Source organism: Gymnodraco acuticeps, unplaced genomic scaffold (assembly GCF_902827175.1).
Source record: "Gymnodraco acuticeps unplaced genomic scaffold, fGymAcu1.1, whole genome shotgun sequence".
Classification (NCBI taxonomy): Eukaryota; Metazoa; Chordata; class Actinopteri; order Perciformes; family Bathydraconidae; genus Gymnodraco; species Gymnodraco acuticeps.
In genome coordinates this window covers 2,735,189-2,761,070 of record NW_022990699.1, presented here as the reverse complement: position 1 = coordinate 2,761,070, position 25,882 = coordinate 2,735,189, and the positions used below count along the sequence as shown (strand labels likewise).

Below are 25,882 nucleotides of genomic sequence, written 5' to 3'. Positions count from 1 at the left end.
ATTGGCTTGCTATCTGTTGCTTGGTTAAAGACATGCTTTTAATCATTTGTCTCTTATGTTCAGCACCTTGGAGAGCAATGTCATTGCATATTCAAAACCTTTATATAAGTTACATTCCCCGTGTTTTTTTAAATGGTTATTTACTACTTTGTAATCACTAACATTTGCATTTCAAATTTCCTGTTTAGAATATTGTATTAATTGGGTAACTGCAGTATCAAACAAAACTTTCAACTAACAGGAGAGTTAATATCTGTGTTATTGTGGCGGGGTGGTCGTTTTTAAAGGCAGAGCCACCCAAATACCAAAATGCCTGACAACGCCACCTGGGGAGTTTCGCCCGCAGGAGATATTTAATTTACACCTCAGAACTAAGAAGGCTCTTCAAGTTTGTGACTGACACAAGACAGAGACGTGGTTCAATTATAATGAAACAGTTTAACAGTTTATTTAATTATGTCAATCACATGTATTTGTTTATTCTTGGTAAAAACACTTGATATAGAAAATGACTAAAATCAATGAGGGAAAAAGGGGAGTGGGCAGATGCCAGCCGGGGGAGGCAGTCTAACAGGGCTGTGTCCCACTTACCCACCGGTGCTCACTGAAAACCAAAACTCACTGCAAACCAAAACTCACTACAAAGTGTCCCAGTGCTCCTATCACTACAAGCCGTGAAGGGAATCAGACTGTGGGCCTAGCCTCCTCCACAGCTGGCTCCAACTCCACTACAAGGGGCAAAGAAACAACAAATGAGTATAAAGCAGAATAAACAAGTATCCAGTTGGTCCAAACGAGCAAACAGTAAAATACACTAAAACCCTAAATATGAGACAACAAAACTAAATTCCAACAAAGCCTAATTCAAGTGAAACCTAAAAACAGCAGCTGCACCACCTAGTAGGAAGAACACATTGTACATTAGATTACAATACAAAAGTACACATTTACATATTTTAACTTAGGTAATTGTAAACTTACCACTACTCAGTATGATGAATACTAAAGTACTAAGGACCAACACACATCCCTCCAGGTTAACAGGACTGCAGGCATCACATTTGGCCAAAGGAACACCAGGTGGACCAGGATACAAGCTGACAGTAGGCTAACACAAATGAATGTAGTTCAGTGCTAATATAAGATGCACATGAGTAATATTAAGCTGTTGATCAAACATGACATCCAGTATCTGACAATTTACCTATCCTAAGGCGCCATGTGGCAACAGATAGACAGCAAACGAAACAAAGGCTGCCATGATGCCACAGGTGCCTTAAATACCAATGAGTTAATTAGGGGTTGGCTCTGGGGGAGGAGTTTACCTACTTTAGGTGATGGTGAGTTCAGGGCGTAGAGATGAGTGTGGGACAGTTACTTGAACCCAGTGTTCATGCTACACTATGTTTTATTCTAAATCGGTACATATCAGTTTATTATGAACATTTTACATGCACTTGTACTTTATGAACTCAGAGTGCCGCTGTTGGCTAGCCTGTATTGGATTTACCGCAGACCCAATGTACCTCCCACCATGTCTTTATTTTATAGAGAGAAAGAGGCAGAATCAAAGCACACGTCCGACTAAACGGGAGATACAGAACAGGAAATATGTACCACGTTGGAGATATGCTTTGATATTCCGCGTCGACTGAGAAAATTGGAGTGCAAACATCTTGGTTTACACTGGAATAACGTTAGGCAGAACAATGGGAGGGCAAGTACTGTTGTTTTTCTCGCTCCTCTCTCTCGGATCGGTGTTCGGACAGGTCAGCTACTCAATTCCCGAGGAAATGCCAAAAGGTTCTCTCGTGGGCAACATGGCAAAGGATTTTGGCCTGGATGTTAAGAGACTAAAATCGGGTAAAGCTCGCATTTTTACTCGAGACAGTGACGGATATATTGAGCTGAATAACGAAAGAGGAGTCCTCCTAATCAAAGAAAGGATAGACAGAGAGGCGTTGTGTGGACAGACGACGCCTTGCGCTTTGCATTTTAAGATCATATTAGAGAATCCGATGGAATTTTTAAGTGTAACTATTGAGATCACAGATATTAATGATAACCCCCCATCCTTTGAAAAGAGCGACGTGAAATTCAAAATAAGCGAATCCGCTGTTAGTGGGTCTAAATTCATATTAGATCGGGCAGTTGATTCTGATGTAGGCTCGAATGGATTGCAAACATATAAACTCGAACCGGCGGATAATTTTGTTGTTAGACTGCACGAACAAGCAGATGGGACGAAAAATGTCGAAATGGTATTAGACAAGCCTCTTGACAGAGAAAAAAAGGAACACCTCTCGTTAGTTCTGACTGCGGTGGATGGAGGAGAGCCGCAGATGACAGGAACAATGCAGATTATCATCACTGTTTTAGACGCTAATGACAATGCCCCTGTTTTTACGCAACCTATTTATAAAGCCTCTATAAAAGAAAATGCAGCAGTAGGAACAGTTGTAGTGACAGTTACTGCGACAGATTCAGATCATGGATCTAATGGAAGAATAACGTATTCAATTTCGAGTATTTTAGATCATGCCCGTGGGTTATTTGAAGTAAATGATGCAAGTGGTGAAATTCGGCTAAAAGGAAATGTTGACTATGAAAAAGCTCAAACATTTCAGATAAACATTCGCGCAAGTGATGATGGGGGACTAGTTGACTCGTGTAAAGTGATGATTGAAGTTATTGACATAAATGACAATAAACCCGATATCCATATATTGTCAAAATCAAACGTGATATCAGAAGATGCCGTAGCCAGTACTGTTGTGACAATGATAAATATTGAGGACACAGATTCGGGTGAAAATGGCAAAGTACACTGCAGTATAAATAATGATATTCCTTTTGTAATGAAGTCTTCAACCAATGATTTCTACACTTTAGTTACAGATAGTGATCTGGATAGGGAGACAGCCTCTGAGTATAATATAACAGTGACCTGCTCTGATGAGGGTGTGCCCTCCCTCTCCAGCAGCGTCACTCTCACCTTACAGATCTCTGATGTGAATGATAACGCTCCTGTCTTTGAGAGCAGCTCATATGAGGCCTACATTGTAGAAAACAACACACCAGGCCTCTCTGTATTTACAGTGAGAGCCAGAGACGCTGACTGGAACCAGAATGCCCGTGTTTCTTACATCCTGGAGGACTCCTCTGCTAACGGAGTGCCAGTCTCCTCATATGTGTCCGTTAGTGCTGATAGTGGAGTCATCCATGCAGTGCGCTCTTTTGACTACGAGCAGATCAAAGACTTCCACTTCCGGGTCAAAGCTCAGGATGGAGGCTCTCCTCCACTCAGTAGCAACGTGACTGTGAAAATACTGATCCAGGACCAGAACGACAACCCTCCTCAGGTCCTGTACCCAGTCCAGACTGGTGGCTCTCTGGTGGCTGAGATGGTGCCTCGTTCAGCAGATGTGGGCTATCTGGTCACTAAAGTGGTGGCTGTTGATGTGGACTCTGGACAGAATGCCTGGCTCTCCTATAAACTGCAGAAAGCCACAGACAGGGCGCTGTTTGAAGTGGGCTTACAGAATGGAGAAATAAGGACTATCCGCCAGGTGACTGATAAAGATGTTGTGAAACAAAGACTGTCTGTTATAGTGGAGGACAACGGGCAGCCCTCTCGTTCAGCTACAGTCATTGTTAACGTGGTGGTGGCTGACAGCTTCCCGGAAGTGCTGTCTGAGTTCACTGACTTTACACAGGACAAGGAGTACAATGACAACCTGACTTTTTACTTAGTGCTGGCTCTGGCTGTAGTGTCCTTCCTCTTCATCACGTGTTTAGTGGTTATTATATCAGTGAAGATCTACAGGTGGAGACAGTCTTGCATCATGTGTCACTCCAATCTCCCTGTGATTCCATATTATCCTCCACGTTACTCAGACACTTTGGGGACAGGGACTCTCCAACACGTGTACAACTACGAGGTGTGCAGGACGACTGACTCCAGAAAGAGTGACTGTAAGTCCGGCGGAGCCGGTAGTCAGAACGTGCTTATAATGGACCCCAGTTCTACTGGGACGATGCAGCGGATGCAGAGTGAAAAGAGCATCCTGGATGAACCTGACTCTCCTCTAGAGGTTAGAAAATGCGAGTAATTGGTTCCTTCGTTGATGCCATGCTTTAAATCACTCTCATCTTATTTTCAGCACTTTGGAAAGCAATGTGATTTAATGTGTTTTTTCTTACGTTTCCCGTGTCCGTTTAAATGGCTATTACATTCATACAATCAAATGGCCAGTGCCATGGACAGAGAAATAATTCTCATGATAATATATGTTCTTTATGCTTTCTGTATTTCTGTTTATACAAGTAAAAGGATAGTCATACTTATCATGCAGCTTTTTCTGTAGTTTCTTTTCACGTCCCTAAGTGCCGCTGTTGGTTAGTGTGAGAACATTGAGGCTATTTTCCTCATTGAAGTCCTTCCTTGTTCTTGCAGCTCTATTTCAATCGGACGGAGAAAACCACTCGGCCACATGAGCTCATTCAAATATATTTCAGCCGGATTTCTACGCGGTTGTTTGTTTTTAATATTCGGATTTTGGAAAGGCTCTCCTCAAGATGGAAGTTATTTGTTGTGTGGGCGGAAAAAATACGTTTTCTTGGTGGCCACTGCTTCTCTGCATTTGTGTCGCAGAAATTGCTCTCGGGCAGGTCCGTTATTCTTTACCTGAAGAAATGGCGACGGGCTCTGTGGTCGGGAATATCATTCAGGACCTAGGCTTGGATATTAAACGGCTTAAATCCGGGCGGGCTCGGATATTTACCGAGGATGGCAGTGAGTACATTGGTCTGAATGCAGATAAGGGAACTCTGGTAGTGGCTAAAAGGATAGACAGAGAAGAATTGTGCAAGCAAGTTTCTCCCTGCTCTCTTCATTTCCAAATCATCTTTGAAAATCCAATGGAGTTGCATAGGATTGATGTAGAGATTACAGATATTAATGATAATGCTCCGTTCTTTTCGAAAAAGGAATACGATTTCCAGGTTATTGAATCCGCCTCGCCAGGGGCTCGCTATTCACTTGAGAGTGCAAAAGATCCCGATGTAGCCCATAACACTCTTCAAACATACAAACTCAACCCTACAGATCATTTCAAATTGAATGTTGTTTCTCGTCCTGACGGGACAAAATATATTGAAATGGTTCTTCACACGTCGCTTGACAGAGAAAAACAAGAAGAGCACCAATTAACGTTGACAGCATTTGACGGTGGTAATCCTCAGAAATCGGGATCTGTCAAAATTAATGTCGTTGTTTTGGATGCTAATGACAATGCACCAGTATTCACACAGTCTGTTTACAGAGTTACAGTTCCTGAAAACGCTTCTAGGGGCACTGTTATGTTAAGAGTCAGTGCCACTGATAACGATAAAGGAGCAAACAATGAAGTGGCGTATTCGTTCTCCAAGCATACCGATAGTGCATCATCCCTGTTTAATATTGACCCCCATATCGGAGAAATTACTGTAAATGGTGTGTTAGATTATGAAGAAGCTAAACGTTATGAAATTGATATTGAAGCTACAGACAAGGGAGGGTTGACAGACACAAGCAAGGTGCTAATTGAGGTGACCGACCTAAATGATAATGCCCCTGTCATAAGCATCATTTCCCTTTCCAATCCCATACCAGAGGATTCAGCTCCAGATACTGTTATCGCAATGCTAAATATCAAAGACTTTGACTCAGACAAAAATGGCCAAATAAAGTGTTTTATTAGCAAAGATTTACCTTTCAAAATCAAGTCTTCATCGGCTAATTTTTATAGCCTGATGTCTGACGATGTTTTAGATCGTGAAGCTGTGCCGGAATATAACATAACAATTACAGCAATGGATGAGGGCTCACCGCCTTTTTCTACAAACAAGACCATTAATTTAAAAATATCAGACGTTAATGACAACCCCCCAATGTTCACAAAATTATTAAGCACCGCTTTCATCACTGAAAATAATTCACCTGGCATGTCAATCCACTCTATCAAAGCCAGTGACAAAGACTCAGGGAACAATGCCCGCATTTCCTACTTCCTCGAGGAACGCCAATTGAATGGGTTGTCGGCCTCCGCTTATTTTTCAGTGAATGCAGAGAGTGGCGAGATACTTGCCGTGCGTTCCTTCGACTATGAGCAGACCAAAGAGTTTAATATTTGCATCAAAGCACAGGATGGAGGCTCTCCTCCACTTAGTAGTAACGTGACTGTGAAAATACTGATCCAGGACCAGAACGACAACCCTCCTCAGGTCCTGTACCCAGTCCAGACTGGTGGCTCTCTGGTGGCTGAGATGGTGCCTCGTGCCACAGATGTGGGCTATCTGGTCACTAAAGTGGTGGCTGTTGATGTGGACTCTGGACAGAATGCCTGGCTCTCCTATAAACTGCAGAAAGCCACAGACAGGGCGCTGTTTGAAGTGGGCTTACAGAATGGAGAAATAAGGACTATCCGCCAGGTGACTGATAAAGATGCTGTGAAACAAAGACTGACTGTTATAGTGGAGGACAACGGGCAGCCCTCTCGTTCAGCTACAGTCATTGTTAACGTGGTGGTGGCTGACAGCTTCCCGGAAGTGCTGTCTGAGTTCACTGACTTTACACAGGACAAGGAGTACAATGACAACCTGACTTTTTACTTAGTGCTGGCTCTGGCTGTAGTGTCCTTCCTCTTCATCACGTGTTTAGTGGTTATTATATCAGTGAAGATCTACAGGTGGAGACGCGAGCAAGTGTTTTACAAATCTAGTGGGAATCTTCCCGTTATTCCGTATTACCCGCCCCTTTACGCAGACGTAGGAGGTACCGGTACGTTGAAGCAGGCACTGAGTTACGAGGTGTATGGAACTACTGACTCCCGGATGAGTGACATGAAGTGCTCCCGACCCTTCAGTCAGAGCACTCTGACTGTTGACCATAGTGCTACCAGGACAGTGCCAAGGCAGGTACCTGAGTCAGAGAATATGCTCACAGAGGTGAGATCAAGCCCTTCCTTGTTTCTTTTGAACCCTTGATCCTTGTGATTTGTGTTTGTTTTATATCTTTCCTATTGCTTGTATTGGTATTTCAGTTCAGTTTTGCCACTACACTACTTGGTACTGTACCCACTTTTAGTACGCCCTGAAAGCTTTGCTTTGCATATACCAATGTATATTCAACAACTTTAATATTTATGTATCTCGCAACTGATCTTGTGGCTGGATTGGACATGCTCTTGATATAAAATAGTGTCAGGAATAGTGTGAATATTGATATTTGATACTATATTGAACATTGGTTTATCTATCTTTGTTGTGTCAAGTATAAACATTGGAGAGTTTATACTTCCTCATTTTAGGCCCTTAAACTTCTATATTGACCAAATGATGCCCCCAATGAAAAAAATACTCAATAAAACAACTAATATTTGTTGGATATGCTTAACCCATTTGTGGGTATACAAATACTCAATGGACATATACTCAAACACTGTTGTTGACATTGCTTTATTTAGAGGCTTAACCTGTGCTATTGTTTTAAGGTACACTGTGTCAGATACTTTGTTAGTTGTGTTTCACAATTACACTATATCATCCATGAAGTATTTTTTGTGGCATTTCTCACATTAATCCCATTCATTCTTATTCCTATTGATTCATAAAACATATAGTTATAGCAATTAGCTGCAACATCTGGCACTGAAGCCTGATTTTATTTGCAAATAATTCAGTTACCTATTTAGATATTCTTTGACTGCCTTTTTACTTAATGCATGTGTGAGAGAACCAACCAGGTCCGGGTTGGAGAGAACGTTATAGAAGATACAATCAAAGGAGATGCTTGGCTTCATCACTGTTAAAGGATTGCTTCATATTGCTTCTGCTTCTGCTAACACACAACCACCCAGTGCACTACTTTTTCAGTGACCTAGTTTCCCCAATAACAGTGTTTAGCCATGAGCATAAGACTACACAGAGAAAAGTGTCTGGAATAGATGCAAGCACACACAAATAAAGCAAGAATAATACAAATTAATGTTAAATAAATGAAATAAGTGAAACAATAATATTGATTGAATAATATTTACAACGTTTAAACTGTGGTATAAGGGAGGAGGAAATGGTCACTAATGGTGCTGGGCAGATTGAGAAAAGCAGTGTGATGGAGAGGAAGAGAGAGGCAGCGGGGGAGGGGAAGAGGCACGTGGTAACCGGCACAGTCTCAAACATCACTGTGCAGCATTTGTGTTAGTGATGTACGGCAGCCATTTTGATCTGCAGCCCTCTTTGTCTAATGGGATACAGGGTTCAGGAAAGCATTAGGTGTAAAATAGCTACATATACTGACTGCCTGTAAAAGACACAGACGGTTTGAGATATTTCTTCAAAATATAGAGGAATAATTAGTCGAGAGAGAGAGAGAGATGGACAGGAAGACAAAAAGGAAGAGAGATCTACATTATATAACAAGTGACAGGGGGATGTTAGAAAATAGAAAAAGAGGCTGGATGTGTCTGAAAAGAAGCACATAATGGTGAAGGAAAAATGACATCATTTATTCAAAATATATCTGTCCACAAAATCAGCTTCATACAGATTGATATGCAGAGTTACACTGCAGTAGGAAGCTAGTTTTCTGTTCACAGTGTGAGTCTCCACATGGGACAGTTTACATTATAGGCTGAAAACCAAAGATGTGTGTTGTAAAAACGGACAGTGTTGTGGAGTGGTCCACATATCCCTGCAGTTGGTTGTTATTATAATGAATCCTGTGTGGAAACAATGTATATTATCTTGTACATTTAGTGCAAATGGCATTTTTTACTTCAACCCTTTTTTTTCACTTAGAAAATAGATCTTGTATTTCGGGAAACAGGCACTTAAAGCATCATTTGAAGATCCAGCTTGATGCATGAACATTGAATAAATGCATGTATGATGTGGATAATCTGTTTTGTCCAGTATCAGAGGAAGCACCACATTAACTAATGTGCCTTATATGTTTCCTCTGGGTTGTATATGTGGTTTTGCAGTTAAGTCTGCATGTTGTTCAGGTTGTGTGTGTGTGGAAATATAAGTTGACATACTACAAGGAAGGAGCAGGTTAATTATGTGAACCACCATACCCACTGGAAGCAGTTTGCCATCATTATCAGACCACATCTGTGTCTGCTTTACCTGTGCTCAAACAGTGTTTGCACCATTTTGTTTCCTCAGGTTTGTTAATTGATGGTTTTTACTGAGTACCATACATTCCTTTGGCCAGTGTCACCATAGGGTTCAAAGCAAAAGGTAACATATTTATGAGCTAAATGGTTCAGCCTGTTTATCCACTGTACTCCTTTAGCATATTGTTGTTTTATTTTTCTCTTGTTTGTGAAAACGACCTTAGAGCTGTTATCATTTAATCAGCTGGCTGAACTTGTTTCTTACCACAAAACCATAATAACATGCAAACGCTGCTGGTTCCCACAGGACCAGGCTCTCGTTTGAGGGTCCCACGTTCCCAGCTAGGTTGTCTGGTGAGCAGCTGTGTGCCCATGTGTATGCCGGAAGGGCTCATCCACACACTGTGCACCACGTGTGTCAGGGGATGTGGTTAATGTGTGTACTTAAACAACTCATTGTGTTTATGTTTGCATGATATCCTAGATATCTGTTTAACTTTATTCAAACAAAACAAACTACACCTTTATATACTGAGTGTGGTATCAACAGAAAAAATGAAATATACATAAATAGCTCAAGTGCATAATGCTCTCTCCATGTGATGAGTGTTGTTGCCTGTCCCTCTGGAACTGTTGTTTTGTTGAGTTATGCGAAAGGACACATTTAAACTCAAACAGAATAGGGCCAAGCAGTTAGAGAGCACAGTGAAAGGACAATGTCTTTCACTGCGTAAGGGAGGCAGGTAAAACAGTACTACCAAAAGTAAAATACACCTTTACAGGCATTATTAGTAAAGAACATATATTGTAGGTAACAGTCATTAATACATATCTTTGTCAACCATGTACAAATGGCAAAAGTATTGATATCAGTTTGACTGTGTTTCTCTAGGCATTCAATGATGGCAGGACAAAACCTAATTTGTGCACAGTGTATCTACAAGGAAGCTGAAGTGAATACAAGCAAGTGCATGTACACTATAAAACCTGTCTTTGCATGAGGGCAGGTATATTGAACACTCATTAGATGTTATGTTTGGATGTGTGTTGATGTCACAGAGGTTAAAGTGTGGAGTTCTGCACTGACAGGGATTACAATAGGGATTCACTGTGTAATATGGGGCAGTGACAAAGTTATGTCAAACTCAGAAAGACTATATTTCCTTTACTTAGATATTGCATATTCCCAAATATATAGAGCCTGATTGTAAATGTGTGTTTTATCCTCCTAATCCAACACACAGAGACACTTTGTGCTTTGGACGTAGGACAGAGCATTCCACCACAACATGCACATTATAATTCTTATGATTTAGTCAATGATATTCCACTTGGTTGTTATGGAGTATTTGAACGTTCACATTATATTACATTCTGATTGACAATTCAGAAAAACAATTGCAAAATAGTTGGTTTTGTTTACTGTCATCTACTCAAACATTTCAGTTAACATTTTATCAATTTGAAGCTGAAACTTGATTGCAACTGCTCAGCAGCCATCCTTGGTTTCCAACAGTCTTTCTTTTCCTCTTGATCTCATTTTCTGCATCCTTCCCCTCCCCCTCTCCAGCTGCACCACTCTGCTGCAGAGAGAGAAAGAGACAGAGAAAGGGAGAGGTAGATTGCTAAATGTAGGACATTTTGTTCGGTCTATAAAAAGGAATTCTACACCAGAGACAGAGTCAGTTCATCCCTTTAAAGGTTGTCACATTCATGATAAGAAGAAATATGTTCTTTGAAGCATCTTTCAGTCATTTAAGAAAATATGCTTTACTATACAGCAGTCCGTAAACATGTGCTTTGTATGAACAACATATCAAATACAAAAGTGTGTGTCATGGTATGGTTTGTCTTTCTTTCATCCATCTTTCTTGTTTATCCTCTATTTTGTTTTGTAGCTCTTTTTTTGCCCCCATTAACAGCCCTCAGGAAGCATGGTGGGATGCAAGCAAGGGAGGTAGGATGTGTTACCATAGCAACAAGCTGACTCACTGGCAGGGCTGTACCATTTTTACTTGGTCCACAGGGGTTCAGTAGAGGATGCAGCCTCTGAGCAGTGATGGCTCCATGCATGTGCATACTGGGAGGGTAGAAGACACCCCTGTTTTGGTCAAATAGGTGCAACATCCTCAGTCCTGGGGTGGCTGATGATGAAGAAAGGGGAGGGGTAGAGGGTGATCATGGCTGCTTTGGATATTTGTTCTGATGGATGCTGCCATGTTTGTTTTTCTTTCCCCTGTTAAAGCATAGCATATACACGATGATGGTATACACTGATATACAGACTTAAATGAACCCATTTTGATGACATTATGGTTGTTATATGAAAAGAACAGCAGCTTTTGTATGTCCCTTTTTCATTTCATTGTTGCTTGACTTCCTGAATGATCAGTTTATGTTGGATGAGGATTTTCTACCATCACTGCATGTTAAAATGTGTTCATGTGCACAAAAAGCATATGATTCACTACAGTACATCAGTAGAACAAATAATAATTGCTGCTTTGCTTTGACTAAGCAGCTTAAATCTGCTCTCACAGAGACACTCCAACCTACATCAGCTGTGACAAACACAGGGTCACAGAGCAAAGAATCTCATTAATAAGGCATGGTTTTGTCTCGGCATCGCCTCGAGGCCCCCTGCTGTTGCTATAAGGGTAGTGGCTTTGTGCAGCAGTGCAGTATTTCTGTTGTGATTCAACCCTGCTGTAGTGTCAGAAATGTATTTTAAGTCTTCACTTTCCACAGAAATCATTGCATTTATATTTTTGGTTTCATGCTGATGTGGTTTTACTGTACCAAAGTGTATGCTTCTGTTTGAAGGGCAACATAGTTGTTGTAGCTGTTTATTTTGTGCAGCATTATCTAACATGGCATCTATTTAGTGAATGCAGTGGAACATTATTCACAAAACATTGCATGGACATATTTTTGGTTTAGGGAACCAAAGTGACCTGTCTCTCTGGACCGTGTAATGTTGTTTTCTATCCACCAAGGCGGAGCTACTGCCTCTTTCTTTCCTCAACAATATCATTTGTTTGTGTCATCATAATTATCACCCCTCTTGCAAGGACAGCAATGCTAACACAACATCTTTCTGATAAATCTACCTCTCTCTGTCTCTCTATCTCACTCACTCACTCAAACAGACACAATCACAATGGTTGCCTAATGTTTTATATAAGTGTGACCTTTGACCCTGCTTGGATGTCTTTTCATATGCTTTCATCAATTAGGGTATTTTCCATGATCTGTTCAGTATTGTTGGAACATACAGCTCTAAATGTTATATAATTATAATAATCTATCATGCTTTTGTATGTGTTTGCTTTTTATGTTTTAGCTGATGGATGATGAATGTTCTTAATAATAATATTATTAATATTGCAATGTTTTAATTGTGTTATTATTATCCAAAACAGATACAGATCACACGACAAATTATAATTTTACACAATTCGAAACTTTTATAGTTTATATGTGCACACAGTAGATGTGTTTGTGAACAGTCTAATCATGTATTATCAATCAAAATACACATAAATTAGAGACTCTATGAATATCCACATGAATCACCCATTTGTTGTGAGCCACATGGTAAGTATGTTGGTTTCTCTTCTTCCCAAAGCCAGACTCGCTAAGATGACCACCAGTCTAACTGACATCCTTCCTCTCTTGTGTTTCTCTTTCATGTGCCCCTCTTGCTGCCTGCTGCTGTTCCTGTCCTCCCCCTGACTCCTGTTCAATCCTGTCTCACCAAATAAGGTAAGAGAAAAAGTGTTCTTCTTTATGTTTACAGCCATCAAACCGTATAGTGGTACAAACAGCACTTATTGCTGATACACTGACAACTGAACATCATACTCTATTTCACCACACAGTGACTGACAACAAACACAGAAAGCAGCAGTGATATGTTTTATGTATGCAAACATTACACATTGGCACTTTCTACCAGCGTCTGTTCATACCTCACATCTATCATCGCTGAAGATTGCTTAATCCAGCGTTGATGGACGTACCTTGATCATGTGTGACAGTGTGTGTGGCTTCATGCTCAAAATATGGCGTGATGTGTTTTATGTGTCTGGGGTGTTGCACTGATGTATCACATGGACATCATCTATAACTTATACTGTACAGTAATATTCTCTAGGTATTAAATGATCAAATCATATTTTAAACTCTAATATCTAATCAAAGAATATTGTAAATCAGCTTTTTATATCCTTTGTACATACCCTCTATTTCAGGTGCAGAAGTACTTCACATTTGAGAGAGGCTGGACAGCTAACAGGCTTATATGGTTGAGGAACGTATTAGCAGGGAACCAGCTGTTAAAGTAACTAAAGCCAGAATGAATTGTCAGTCATTATTGTTTTAATGCCAGATTTTTGTATTTTGTTTTACCATGTGGTTTTTGTGCTCCATACCTCTATCCACTTGATATAGTCGATTGTTAAGCATAACACAGTTACGCATAAGATAGTTAAGGTATTAAAGTAATTTAATAAAATAGTGGAGTGAAGAAGATAAATAAGGTACAACGTAACAAGCAACCACGCAGACATGATGACAACTCTGTGTGTGCATCATGTAGGCTTGTCCTCTCAACATGCCAACATATTAGAGGAAGTTGACTCTAACTAAGTTGGATGGATATCAGTTAAATAAAAATCATAGTATTCATTGGACTCTGGTCATTCTTTAAAGAGAGCAGCCAAGAATATTAAAAACTCAGGTTCACTTCTCAAGTACTTATCCTCCTTTCATATTGTTTAGTGTTTATACTCAGTTGCAAGTGTACAGTCCTGCAATGCATCCTAACTTCATGGTGGTTATTGTGTTCCGTTGTTTTTGTATTATTGTTATGGAGATGTTCTGATTGAACTTCACTTCATGATCATTTTGGCAGGTGCATTTTGTGCTGCAGTTAAATTAACTTATAAACAGATTGTTTCATTGTATTAATCTAACTAGTATTACTATAAATAGTCACGAATAAGCGCTTTGAGCACCAGGAAAAGCGCTATACAAAGGACATTATTATTATTATTATTATTATTATTATTACTAATGATATAAATGGACAAAGCAATAGAAACATTTTTTACGCAATTCAACTGTATCATGCACTGGGGCCTCCAAAATGACCTAACAGTTTGATCTTAATGTTTTTTAGATAGGTGCACCTACACTAACTGAATGTATATGACACAGGAAGACAAATACAAGAATATATATTTGTAATGCAGACCAACACCAGACTTCTACAGCTTTAAAACATACTGGTTTTAACAAAAGAAACATACTGTGATTTCGGTTGTATTCATGGATAATCTTTATACATTGTTTTACACCCAACATGTTGCAGTTTATCCGATGCAGGTTAGAGTACTACATTAAATCATGCATTGAACAATGACTGTATGAAGATGGTGCTGGCTTGCAGGCACATGTTTGTAGAGAGTGCATGTCCTCCTCCATCTGTAGTGATCTGTCTGGTGTGTATGATGTCCCCCTGTCAAAGGATAGGTGGATACAGAAAATGGCTTAATGGATGGATATATGAGAAAAATTATCAGTAAGCTTTTGTAAATTTACTTAAGCACTTGGTATTGTAGCTAAACACTTTGCAGTGATCACTTACTTGATCAGGAAGTTTAAAGTGTGAATAAACTGTACAGTATGTGTGCATGTTTACCTCAGAATTACACATTGTGTGTGTTTCCTGATGTCTATAAGAACTGTGGAATAATATCATAGGGAATAATGGAAAGTAGCATCACAATATTCAAGTCTTTATTAGGGAAGGTTTTGTATCATAATTGTCCCATCAATTATTATTATCATCCTTATTATTTTTTATTTCAAAGTATTTCTGAATGGTGCTTGTCTGAATTTTGTGTACAAAATACATTTGAATACCTATCAAACACTTTATTTTTATTTTAAATCCAATATTCCAGCAATCCTTTTTTGGGTTGATAGGTCTACTTTTTTATTCTCAGTTGATATTTCTATGACGTGTGTTTGCAGTGGTAACATGTTATAAGGTGCTAGTAGGTGGGTCCTGGAGGATCTTCTCTTGTTTTTCTTCCTGATTTGGAAAATGTGTGTTTTCTTATCCTGATACTGTCTTCAGTGAGAGCCTGTGAGTCTGTGGGCTGTGCAGCAGCAGCAGCATGCAGCAGCAGCAGCAGTTGGCCGCCTGTGTGGCGCTGTCCACTCGTGTGGTGCTGAAAGCTGCTCAGGCGCTCTCCCACGCTCTCACACTGCCTCTCTGGATATCCCTGTGTCGCTCACCGCCATTAAAATAGACGATTATTGCAAATAGTTGTTTGTGTTTTTCTAATTCATTTACTATTACTATTACTATTTTTACCATACTTTCATTATATGTTATGTCAACGTGTAATGCCTAAGCCCAGCGTATGAATATTGAGTAATGCTGTTGCATAATTTTAAGAATCATTTGATTGATAATAATTGGTCTGGAATTTGTTGGTAAATATGAGAGAGAGAGAGAGAGAGAGAGAGAGAGAGAGAGAGAGAGAGAGAGAGAGAGAGAGAGAGAGAGAGAGAGAGAGAGCTCTCTCGCGAGACTCTCTCGCTCTCTCTCGCTCGCGCTCTCTTTCTCTCTCTCTCTCTCCTCTCTCTCTGCTCTCTCTCGTCTCTCCTCTCTCTCGCGCTCTCTCCTCTCTCTCTCTCCTCTCTATCTTCTCTCTCTCTTTCGCTTCTCTCTCTCTCTCTCTCTCTTCTCTCTTCTCTATCGCTCTCCTCTCCCCTCCCCCCTCGCCCCCCCTCCCTTTTCGTCCATACGGGTATTTTACGTGGGCTGCAGACAGAATAATTTCACTGAGGCGTGGTACAGACGACGTAAGGACCTATGGAGGCTGCATTGGCTTTCTCTGGCCACAGGTAGGCAACGAAGAGCCTTGTCAGATTCAAAGACATGTGCATGCATTCAGGTACAGGCTAGAGCATAGATGATGGATTAACACAATACATTGAATGTGTGGTCATATAAAGATCCGACATTTACTTATTTATAGAACACTGGCCTTAGGATCTTATATTTACAATTTGTATCAATAATAAATGTACTCTATAGTTTTCATATTTAAATACATTTTTAAAAAAAATGAAACCCAGTAGAGGCAGAAATACTTGGAGTTCATTGGTTGTCTATAATAATTATAATGATAGCTTTGTAAAAACCAGGATGGTATTCATACTTAAACGTCACTGTTCTGTAGTCACGAACTGATGCCACGATTGGTGGAAACAGGAATATCCTCTCCACCAATGAAATCCAGAGTATTACAAAGAGATCTACTCCATCTCACCGAGTAGCTTCAGCCTCGTAACCATTACAATGTGCTGCGCTGGGGAGAGGGATGCATATGCAGACACAAAGCATGACTGTCTCTGTTGCATATGAGGACGCATCTACATCGGATCATTTACCTTCTATATGTAATCAGCTAAGACGTTTGGATTGTGATAAGATATTGAATTTATGGAACGAGGAATAATGTGGACCAAATTTCCTGCATGGCAGGTGTTTTTGTGGTGGCATCATTTATTTCTTTTGTGGAGTACAATAGAAGGACAGACTCGTTACAGCATTCCGGAGGAACTGAAACAGGGCTCCATTGTAGGAAATCTAGCCAAAGATCTTGGTCTGGTTGTATCTGAACTGTACCCACGTAAATTGCGGATAACCTCGGACGCTGGTAAGCAGTATTTAAGCGTGGACTTGGGAAAGGGGGAACTGGTGGTGATTGATAGGATAGATAGGGAGGAACTGTGTGGACAAAGACCGTCATGTGTGTTGCCTTTGGAACTAGTCATAGATAACCCCCTACAGCTGCATAGAGTCGAGATTGAAATACAGGATACAAACGACAATTCTCCTATTTTTTTTACTAAGGAGAAAGTGGTGAAAATTGCAGAGCTGGTTAATCCAGGCACCCGATTTCCATTAGAAAGTGCACAGGATTCGGATGTTGGCTCTAATTCTGTACGTACTTACCTTATTAGCAAAAACGACCATTTCAAATTGACTGTTAAAAGCCACAAAGACGGTAGAAAAATCCCTGAACTGGTCCTCGAAAAGCCACTTGATAGAGAAAAGCTGCCTGTGCACAATCTTATCCTCACCGCTGTAGACGGTGGAGATCCTGTGCGCTCAGGGACATCTGAAATTACAGTTATAGTACTAGACAACAATGATAATGCGCCTGTGTTTGAAAAACAGGTGTATGAGGCTAATGTTAGCGAAAAGGCAACACCTGGAACTGAGATACTGCAGGTTAAAGCTATAGATGTAGACGAAGGACTAAATGGAGTAATCGAATATGTGTTTGCAGAGCAAACTACAAATCTGATCGTATCATTGTTTAACATTGAACCTTCTACTGGAGTTATTGTTGTCAAAGGAATTTTAGACCATGAAACTAACTCTTTACATAGATTTGACGTCACTGCTAAAGATAAAGGAAATCCTGAGATGGATGGGCATTGTGGTGTCGAAATTAAAATAGTAGACATTAACGACAATATTCCTGAAATAATAGTAACTTCTCTAACAACACCTATTCCAGAAGACTCTGCTATTGGAACCGTAATTGCGTTGATAAGTGCAAAAGACCCAGATTCTGGTGACAATGGTAAAATTAAGTTAAGTGTGTCTTCAAAATCACCCTTCAAGTTAAATCCTTCGGTGTCTAATCACTACTCATTAGTGACGAATGGGCCACTTGACCGTGAAACAAATAGCCAGTATAGAGTCAAGATCATTGCTACTGATTATGGAAAGCCCCCATTATCGAGTGAAAAAATAATATCTGTTGAATTGTTAGATGTAAATGACAACCCACCAGTGTTCTCACAGCCTTCTTATGCCGTGTATGTAAAAGAGAACTATGCTCCTGGGAAGATTTTGTTCTCAATATCAGCATCTGATCTGGATTTTGGGGAAAACGCTAAAATCTCTTACTCCATCTTGGACTCTAAAGTGCAGGACGTTTCTGTCTCGTCTTATGTTTACATTAACTCAGATAACGGCAGCATCTACAGCATGCACTCGTTTGACTATGAGAAACTGAAGGTGTTTCCGATCCAGGTTCAGGCAAAGGATCAGGGATCTCCGTCTCTCAGCAGCAACACCACTGTCCATGTTTTTATCCTGGACCAGAACGACAATGCCCCTGCTGTTATTTACCCCTCCTCCGCTATCCTGGGCTCCCTCTCTCACCAGAGGATGTCCCGCTCCGCTAAAGCGGGTCACCTGGTTACTAAGGTGACGGCCGTGGATGCTGACTCGGGCCATAACGCCTGGATCTCCTACAAGCTGGCGGAGGCCACAGACGCCTCTCTGTTCACTGTCAATCTGTACACAGGGGAGGTGAGGACTAAACGTGCTGCGTCCGAGCAGGACGACTCCTCTCAGAGGCTGCTTATAGAGATCAAGGACGACGGGGAACCGATGCAGTCCGCCACCGTCACGGTGTCCATCCTGCTGGAGGACGGCCTCCATGAGCCCATCTTAGACCTCCGACAGAAAACGGCCGAGCCCAGCAGGAAAACTGGGAGAATCACCCTGTATTTGATTCTCTCTCTGGCCTCGGTGTCCGTTGCTGTCTCTGGTGACTTTTCTCATCTTAGCGGTTAAATGCATGAGGAACAGCAGCAGCAGCGGTAGTTGCTGCATGAGACGCAGCGACTGTGATAATTACAAGAACCCCAACAGAAACATGCAGATTCAGCTCAACACTGATGGACCTATAAAGTACGTGGAGGTTCTGGGAGGAGACATGATGTCTCAGAGTCAGTCCTTCAGGTCCTGCATGTCTCCAATGTCATCAGAGTACAGTGATTTCACTTTGATTAAGCCCAGCAGCACCACTGACTTTACGGAGGTGATCAGTGTTCTGGATGCGTCTTTACCCGACAGCACGTGGACCTTTGAGAGCCAGCAGGTGAGCAAAACATAATGCAGATTGAGTCTATCTATCTATCTATATCTATCTATCTCATCACACATTCCAATTCCAAATAGTTCAGCACAAAGCTGTACAGCGACTCTTGGATTTAAGGGATATTTTTGTTTTTGCTGATCATCTTTAAGATTGTATTCCCCTCAAGTTGTTTCTAGTGATTGGTTAAAATAGGATATCACTGTGGAACATTTTGATTTTTCACAATTTAAGCTGATATAGCCAGACTCTTTTCCTCTTCTTTCTTTCTCTTATTCTTTCTTTATTATGTGTTCCTTTCCTTCTTAACATAATGTGCATTTAATTAAAATTATATATTTTATTAAATATTAGTTGATATATTATTTTAAAGTGGCATACCATTGAATGTTTGGCTACCCGTAAGTGTCAAAACAAAAGTGTTGGTCAAACTAAAAGGGCAAAATGAAAATAGACGCTGCCACTTTAAGAGTGTCGATCTGTTTCCCTCTCATTGGATGGTAGATGCGGATGCTTTGCACCAATAGGAGTCAGAACTGTACAAAGCAATCTAGACCCTGCCCCCATGCAGCTTCCGAGCTGTAACATTGAGACAGCAAAGTGATCGAGGAGAGACGGCAATGGGCTCGTTTTTATAATGTAGAAATCGTATAACTCATCGTAGAGCCATGCTCAGTCATTTTGGGAAATCTCTGGATGATGATGAATGATGATGAATGCGATGCGATGATGAATTTCACCATCGTTCTATCGAATATGTCGTTTGGATTGTATATGTTGTAGCGGACTAAGGATGACAAAGACAATAGGATACCGAGACTGGAGATGGCAGGCGCTTTGGTGGCATCATTTATTTCTCTTGTGGACTACAATAAACGGACAGACTCGGTACAGCATCCCGGAGGAATTAAAACAGGGCTCTGTGGTAGGAAATCTAGCCAAAGATCTGGGTCTCGGACTCTCAGAGATTTTTGACCGTAAACTGCGTGTTGCCTCTGAGGCTGGAGAGCAGTATTTCAGTGTGGATGCAGGGAAGGGAGAGCTGCTGGTGAATGACAGAATAGACAGAGAGACTCTTTGTGGACAAAGCGCGAGCTGCGTTTTGCTTCTTCAGGTTGTTATTGAGGACCCATTACAACTGTTTCGTGTTGAGGTAGAAATACAAGACATTAATGATAATGCACCTAGATTTCCATCAAATGATATCACATTAGAGGTAGCGGAATCTACCGGTTTGGGGGTTCGTTTTCCACTAGAAAGCGCCATAGACCCTGATGTTGGGGGAAATTCTTTAAAGTCATACACGCTCAGTAAAGATGAATGTTTTAGTATTAGAGTAAAAGATGTGGCCGGCGGAAGAAAAGTCCCTGAATTGATTTTAGCAAAACATTTAGATAGAGAGAAAAAGGCTGTCCATAAGCTTTTGTTGACAGCTCTAGATGGAGGCAACCCAGTACGATCAGGCACTGCTCAGCTAAATATAAGAGTCCTTGATATAAACGACAACGTCCCGACGTTTGAGAAAACGTTGTATAAGGTATCTATCAGTGAAAATGCGGAAGACGGTGCATTAATAGTACAAACAAAAGCGACAGACATGGATGATGGTCAAAACGGAGAAATAGAATATGCATTTGGTGCACACACACCGGATACTGTTCTCTCTGTCTTCACTATTGATCATAATTCTGGAATAATATTTCTGAAAGGAAAACTGGATTTCGAAACAATTACAAATTATGAATTAGATATAAGTGCGAAAGATAAAGGCAGTCCGAGAATGGAGGGGCACTGTACTGTGAATGTTGAAGTGTTAGATGTTAACGATAATGCCCCAGAAATAATACTCACTTCTCCTCCAAAGCCTGTGCGTGAAGACTCGCCTAATGGCACCGTAGTAGCGTTGATCAATGCCAGAGACATTGACTCTGGTGTAAATGGTAAAGTAACATTACAGCTCCCAATTTTTTTTCCATTTGCTCTAAAACCATCGTTTTCTCAAAATTACGCCTTGGTTACGAGTGGTGTTTTAGATCGAGAAAATGTCTCTGAATATAATATTGAGATAACAGCCACTGATTCAGGCTCCCCTCCTCTATCCAGTAAGAGAATTATACCTGTCAGCATCAGTGATGTGAATGATAACCGCCCTTTATTCACTCAGCCCTTCTATAATGTGTATTTAAAAGAGAATGGGGTGCCAGGCTCTATACTGTACTCAGTATCGGTGTCTGACCTGGATTTTGGTGAAAACGCTAAAATCTCCTACTCCATCTTGGACTCTAAAGTTCAGGGCGTGTCTGTCTCGTCTTATGTTTACATTAACTCAGATAACGGCAGCATCTACAGCATGCACTCGTTTGACTATGAGAAACTGAAGGTGTTTCAGATCCAGGTTCAGGCAAAGGATCAGGGCTCTCCGTCTCTCAGCAGCAACACCACTGTCCATGTTTTTATCCTGGACCAGAACGACAATGCCCCTGCTGTTATTTACCCCTCCTCCGCTGTCCTGGGCTCCCTCTCTCACCAGAGGATGCCTCGCTCCGCTAAAGCGGGTCACCTGGTTACTAAGGTGACGGCCGTGGACGCTGACTCGGGCCATAACGCCTGGATCTCCTACAAACTGGCGGAGGCCACAGACGCCTCTCTGTTCACTGTCAACCTGTACACAGGGGAGGTGAGGACTAAACGCGCTACGTCCGAGCAGGACGACTCCTCTCAGAGGCTGCTTATAGAGATCAAGGACGACGGGGAACCGATGCAGTCCGCCACCGTCACGGTGTCCATCCTGCTGGAGGACGGCCTCCATGAGCCCATCTTAGACCTCCGACAGAAAGCGGCCGAGCCCAGCAGGAAAACTGGGAGAATCACCCTGTATTTGATTCTCTCTCTGGCCTCGGTGTCCGTGCTGTCTCTGGTGACTTTTCTCATCTTAGCGGTTAAATGCATGAGGAACAGCAGCAGCAGCGGTAGTTGCTGCATGAGACGCAGCGACTGTGATAATTACAAGAACCCCAACAGAAACATGCAGATTCAGCTCAACACTGATGGACCTATAAAGTATGTGGAGGTCCTGGGAGGAGACATGATGTCTCAGAGTCAGTCCTTCCGGTCCTGCATGTCTCCAATGTCATCAGAGTACAGTGATTTCACTTTGATTAAGCCCAGCAGCACCACTGACTTTACGGAGGTGATCAGTGTTCTGGATGCTTCTTTACCCGACAGCACCTGGACCTTTGAGAGCCAGCAGGTGAGCAAAACATAATGCAGATTATGAGTCCACATATCTATCCATCAATCCATCTATCCATCAATCCTCAATCCTCATCAATCTCACATTCCCATATTCATTTCTGAATAATTCAGCACCACACCGCTGGATAGCGACTCTTGGATTGCAGGGGATGCTTAGGCACAACGTGTGTGTCTTTGTGCATATGTATTTGCTTTGTGCTGATCATCTCTTCAAGGGAACAATAGTTTTCTTTCTGTCCTGGGCTTGTTTCTAGTGATTGGTTGAATAAAGATATCACTGTGGAAATGTTAGATTTGTTTACAATGTAAGCTGATTTAGCCAGACTCTCTTTCTTTCTGCCTTTCTTTTTTTTCTTTTTTCTCTCTTTCTTTTATTCTTTCGTTATTGTTTTTTTGTTCTTTCTTTAACAAAATATGGATTTAATTAAAATTATATATAATATTAAATATTAGTTGATATATTATTTTAAAGTGGCATACCATTGAATGTTTGGCTACCCGTAAGTGTCAAAACAAAAGTGTTGGTCAAACTAAAAGGGCAAAATGAAAATAGACGCTGCCACTTTAAGAGGTGTCGATCTGTTTCCCTCTCATTGGATGGTAGATGCGGATGCTTTGCACCAATAGGAGTCAGAACTGTACAACGCAATCTAGTCCCTGCCCCCATGCAGCCTCCGAGCTGTAACATTGAGACAGCAAAGTGATCGAGGAGAGACGGCAATGGGCTCGTTTTTATAATGTAGAAATCGTATAATTCATCGTAGAGCCATGCTCAGTCATTTTGGGAAATCACTGGAGTAATACCTGCGATGATGAATTTCACCATCGTTCTATCGAATATGTCGTTTGGATTGTATATGTTATAGCGGACTAAGGATGACAAAGACAATAGGATACCGAGACTGGAGATGGCAGGCGCTTTGGTGGCATTATTTCTTTCTCTTGTGGACAACAATAAACGGACAGACTCGGTACAGCATCCCGGAGGAATTAAAACAGGGCTCTGTTGTAGGAAATCTAGCCAAAGATCTGAGTCTCGGACTATCAGACATTTTAGATCGTGAAATGCATATCGCCTCTGAGGCTGGAGAGCAGTATTTCAGTGTGGATGCAGCGAAGGGCGAGCTGGTGGTGAATGATAGAATAGACAGAGAGGCTTTATGTGGACAAAGCGCCAGCTGTGTTTTAACTCTGCAAGTAGTTGTTCAAAATCCTTTGCAGTCTCATCGTATTGAAGTGGAAATTAGAGATATAAATGACAATTCTCCTAATTTTCTTACACAGGAAATTAACCTTAAAATACCAGAATCAGTGGCTCTTGGCAGACGTTTTCCCTTGGAAAGTGCAAAAGACCCTGATGTTGGAAGCAATTCTTTAAAAACGTACTCCCTGAGCAAAAACGATTATTTTTCTCTTAAATTTAAAGACACAAAAAACGGTAAGGCTGTACCAGAATTGGTGTTAGAAAAGCCATTGGACCGGGAAAAGACTGCTCTCCATCAGCTTTTGTTGACTGCATTAGATGGAGGTAACCCTGTTAAATCTGGAACCTGTACTATTATTATCACTGTACTTGATAACAACGACAATTTTCCAATATTCAATGAAAATGAGTACAAAGTGTCTTTGAAGGAGAACAGCACCAAAGGAACATTTGTGATCAAACTTAAAGCTTCAGATGCAGACGACGGTGTTAATGGTGAAGTTACATATGATTTTGGGTCTCGCACTCCAGACTTTGTCTTATCAACATTTGATATTAATGAAATAACAGGACAAATCACATTAAAAAGAGCATTAGATTATGAGAGTGCTAAATCATACCTTATCGATATAACTGCTAAAGACAGGGGCATTCCCGAAATGGAGGGTAACTGTCGTGTACAGTTGGACATAGAGGACATAAATGATAATGCTCCAGAAATTGTGCTTACATCAAAACCTAGTCATGTGCCCGAGGACGCACCAAGTGGCACAGTTGTGGCTTTAATCAGTGCACGAGACTTTGACTCCGGAAATAACGGTAGAGTGACGTTACAGCTTCCAAAACGGTCTCCTTTCACTCTGAAACCGTCCTACTCTAATAATTACCAGCTGGTCACTAGTGGTGCTTTGGACCGAGAGAGTTTCTCAGAATATAATATTGAGATAACAGCCACTGATTCAGGCTCTCCTCCTCTGTCCAGTAAGAAAAGCATACCTGTCAGCATCAGTGATGTGAATGATAACCCCCCTATGTTCACTCAGCCATCCTATAATGTGTATTTAAAAGAGAATGGGGTGCCAGGTTCTATACTGTACTCAGTATCAGCGTCTGACCTTGATTTTGGTGAAAACGCTAAAATCTCCTACTCCATCTTGGACTCTAAAGTGCAGGACGTTTCTGTCTCGTCTTATGTTTACATTAACTCAGATAACGGCAGCATCTACAGCATGCACTCGTTTGACTATGAGAAACTGAAGGTGTTTCAGATCCAGGTTCAGGCAAAGGATCAGGGCTCTCCGTCTCTCAGCAGCAACACCACTGTCCATGTTTTTATCCTGGACCAGAACGACAATGCCCCCGCTGTTATTTACCCCTCCTCCGCTATCCTGGGCTCCCTCTCTCACCAGAGAATGCCCCGCTCTGCTAAAGCGGGTCACCTGGTTACTAAGGTGACGGCCGTGGACGCTGACTCGGGCCATAACGCCTGGATCTCCTACAAACTGGCGGAGGCCACAGACGCCTCTCTGTTCACTGTCAACCTGTACACAGGGGAGGTGAGGACTAAACGCGCTGCGTCCGAGCAGGACGACTCCTCACAGAGGCTGCTTATAGAGATCAAGGACGACGGGGAACCGATGCAGTCCGCCACCGTCACGGTGTCCATCCTGCTGGAGGACGGCCTCCATGAGCCCATCTTAGACCTCCGACAGAAAGCGGCCGAGCCCAGCAGGAAAACTGGGAGAATCACCCTGTATTTGATTCTCTCTCTGGCCTCGGTGTCCGTGCTGTCTCTGGTGACTTTTCTCATCTTAGCGGTTAAATGCATGAGGAACAGCAGCAGCAGCGGTAGTTGCTGCATGATGCGCAGTGACTGTGATAATTACAAGAACCCCAACAGAAACATGCAGATTCAGCTCAACACTGATGGACCTATAAAGTACGTGGAGGTCCTGGGAGGAGACATGATGTCTCAGAGTCAGTCCTTCAGGTCCTGCATGTCTCCAATGTCATCAGAGTACAGTGATTTCACTTTGATTAAGCCCAGCAGCACCACTGACTTTACGGAGGTGATCAGTGTTCTGGATGCTTCTTTACCCGACAGCACCTGGACCTTTGAGAGTCAGCAGGTGAGCAGACAGTAACATAATCTTGTATATACGCAAAAAAAACATTATTTGTATCCTGTTTTTTGTCTGCTTTATCTGAGAGATTAATTTCATGACAAGTTGTTTAAGCATTATTTCTGTCATATTCATATTTTCAAAATGATTGAGAGCTTT

General features: G+C 41.5%; 2 protein-coding genes across 26 annotated transcripts in view; both read left to right on the top strand.

The window, feature by feature from the left end:
* LOC117555816 (protocadherin gamma-C5-like) overlaps nt 1-25,882 on the top strand; it is a 248,914-nt gene that overhangs the window by 173,168 nt on the left and 49,864 nt on the right. The window contains exon 1 of one of the 25 annotated variants that reach the window (XM_034230808.1): nt 19,688-22,391. The exons of 19 other annotated variants lie outside the window; for them this stretch is intronic. In XM_034230808.1, the coding sequence (XP_034086699.1) occupies nt 19,935-22,391 (2,457 nt within the window). In that variant the 5' untranslated portion in view covers nt 19,688-19,934. Of the gene's footprint in view, nt 1-19,687; nt 22,392-22,984; nt 25,730-25,882 lie in introns of those variants that run through there. 5 more of the 25 variants (XM_034230801.1, XM_034230811.1, XM_034230810.1 and 2 more) reach the window with 5 other exon arrangements.
* On the top strand, nt 6-5,842 carry LOC117555911 (protocadherin beta-16-like). The gene is made up of 3 exons (XM_034230960.1): nt 6-1,836; nt 4,739-4,941; nt 5,813-5,842. The coding sequence occupies exons 1-3, from the start codon at nt 1,710-1,712 to the stop codon at nt 5,840-5,842; spliced, it is 360 nt and encodes a 119-aa protein (XP_034086851.1). The 5' UTR covers nt 6-1,709.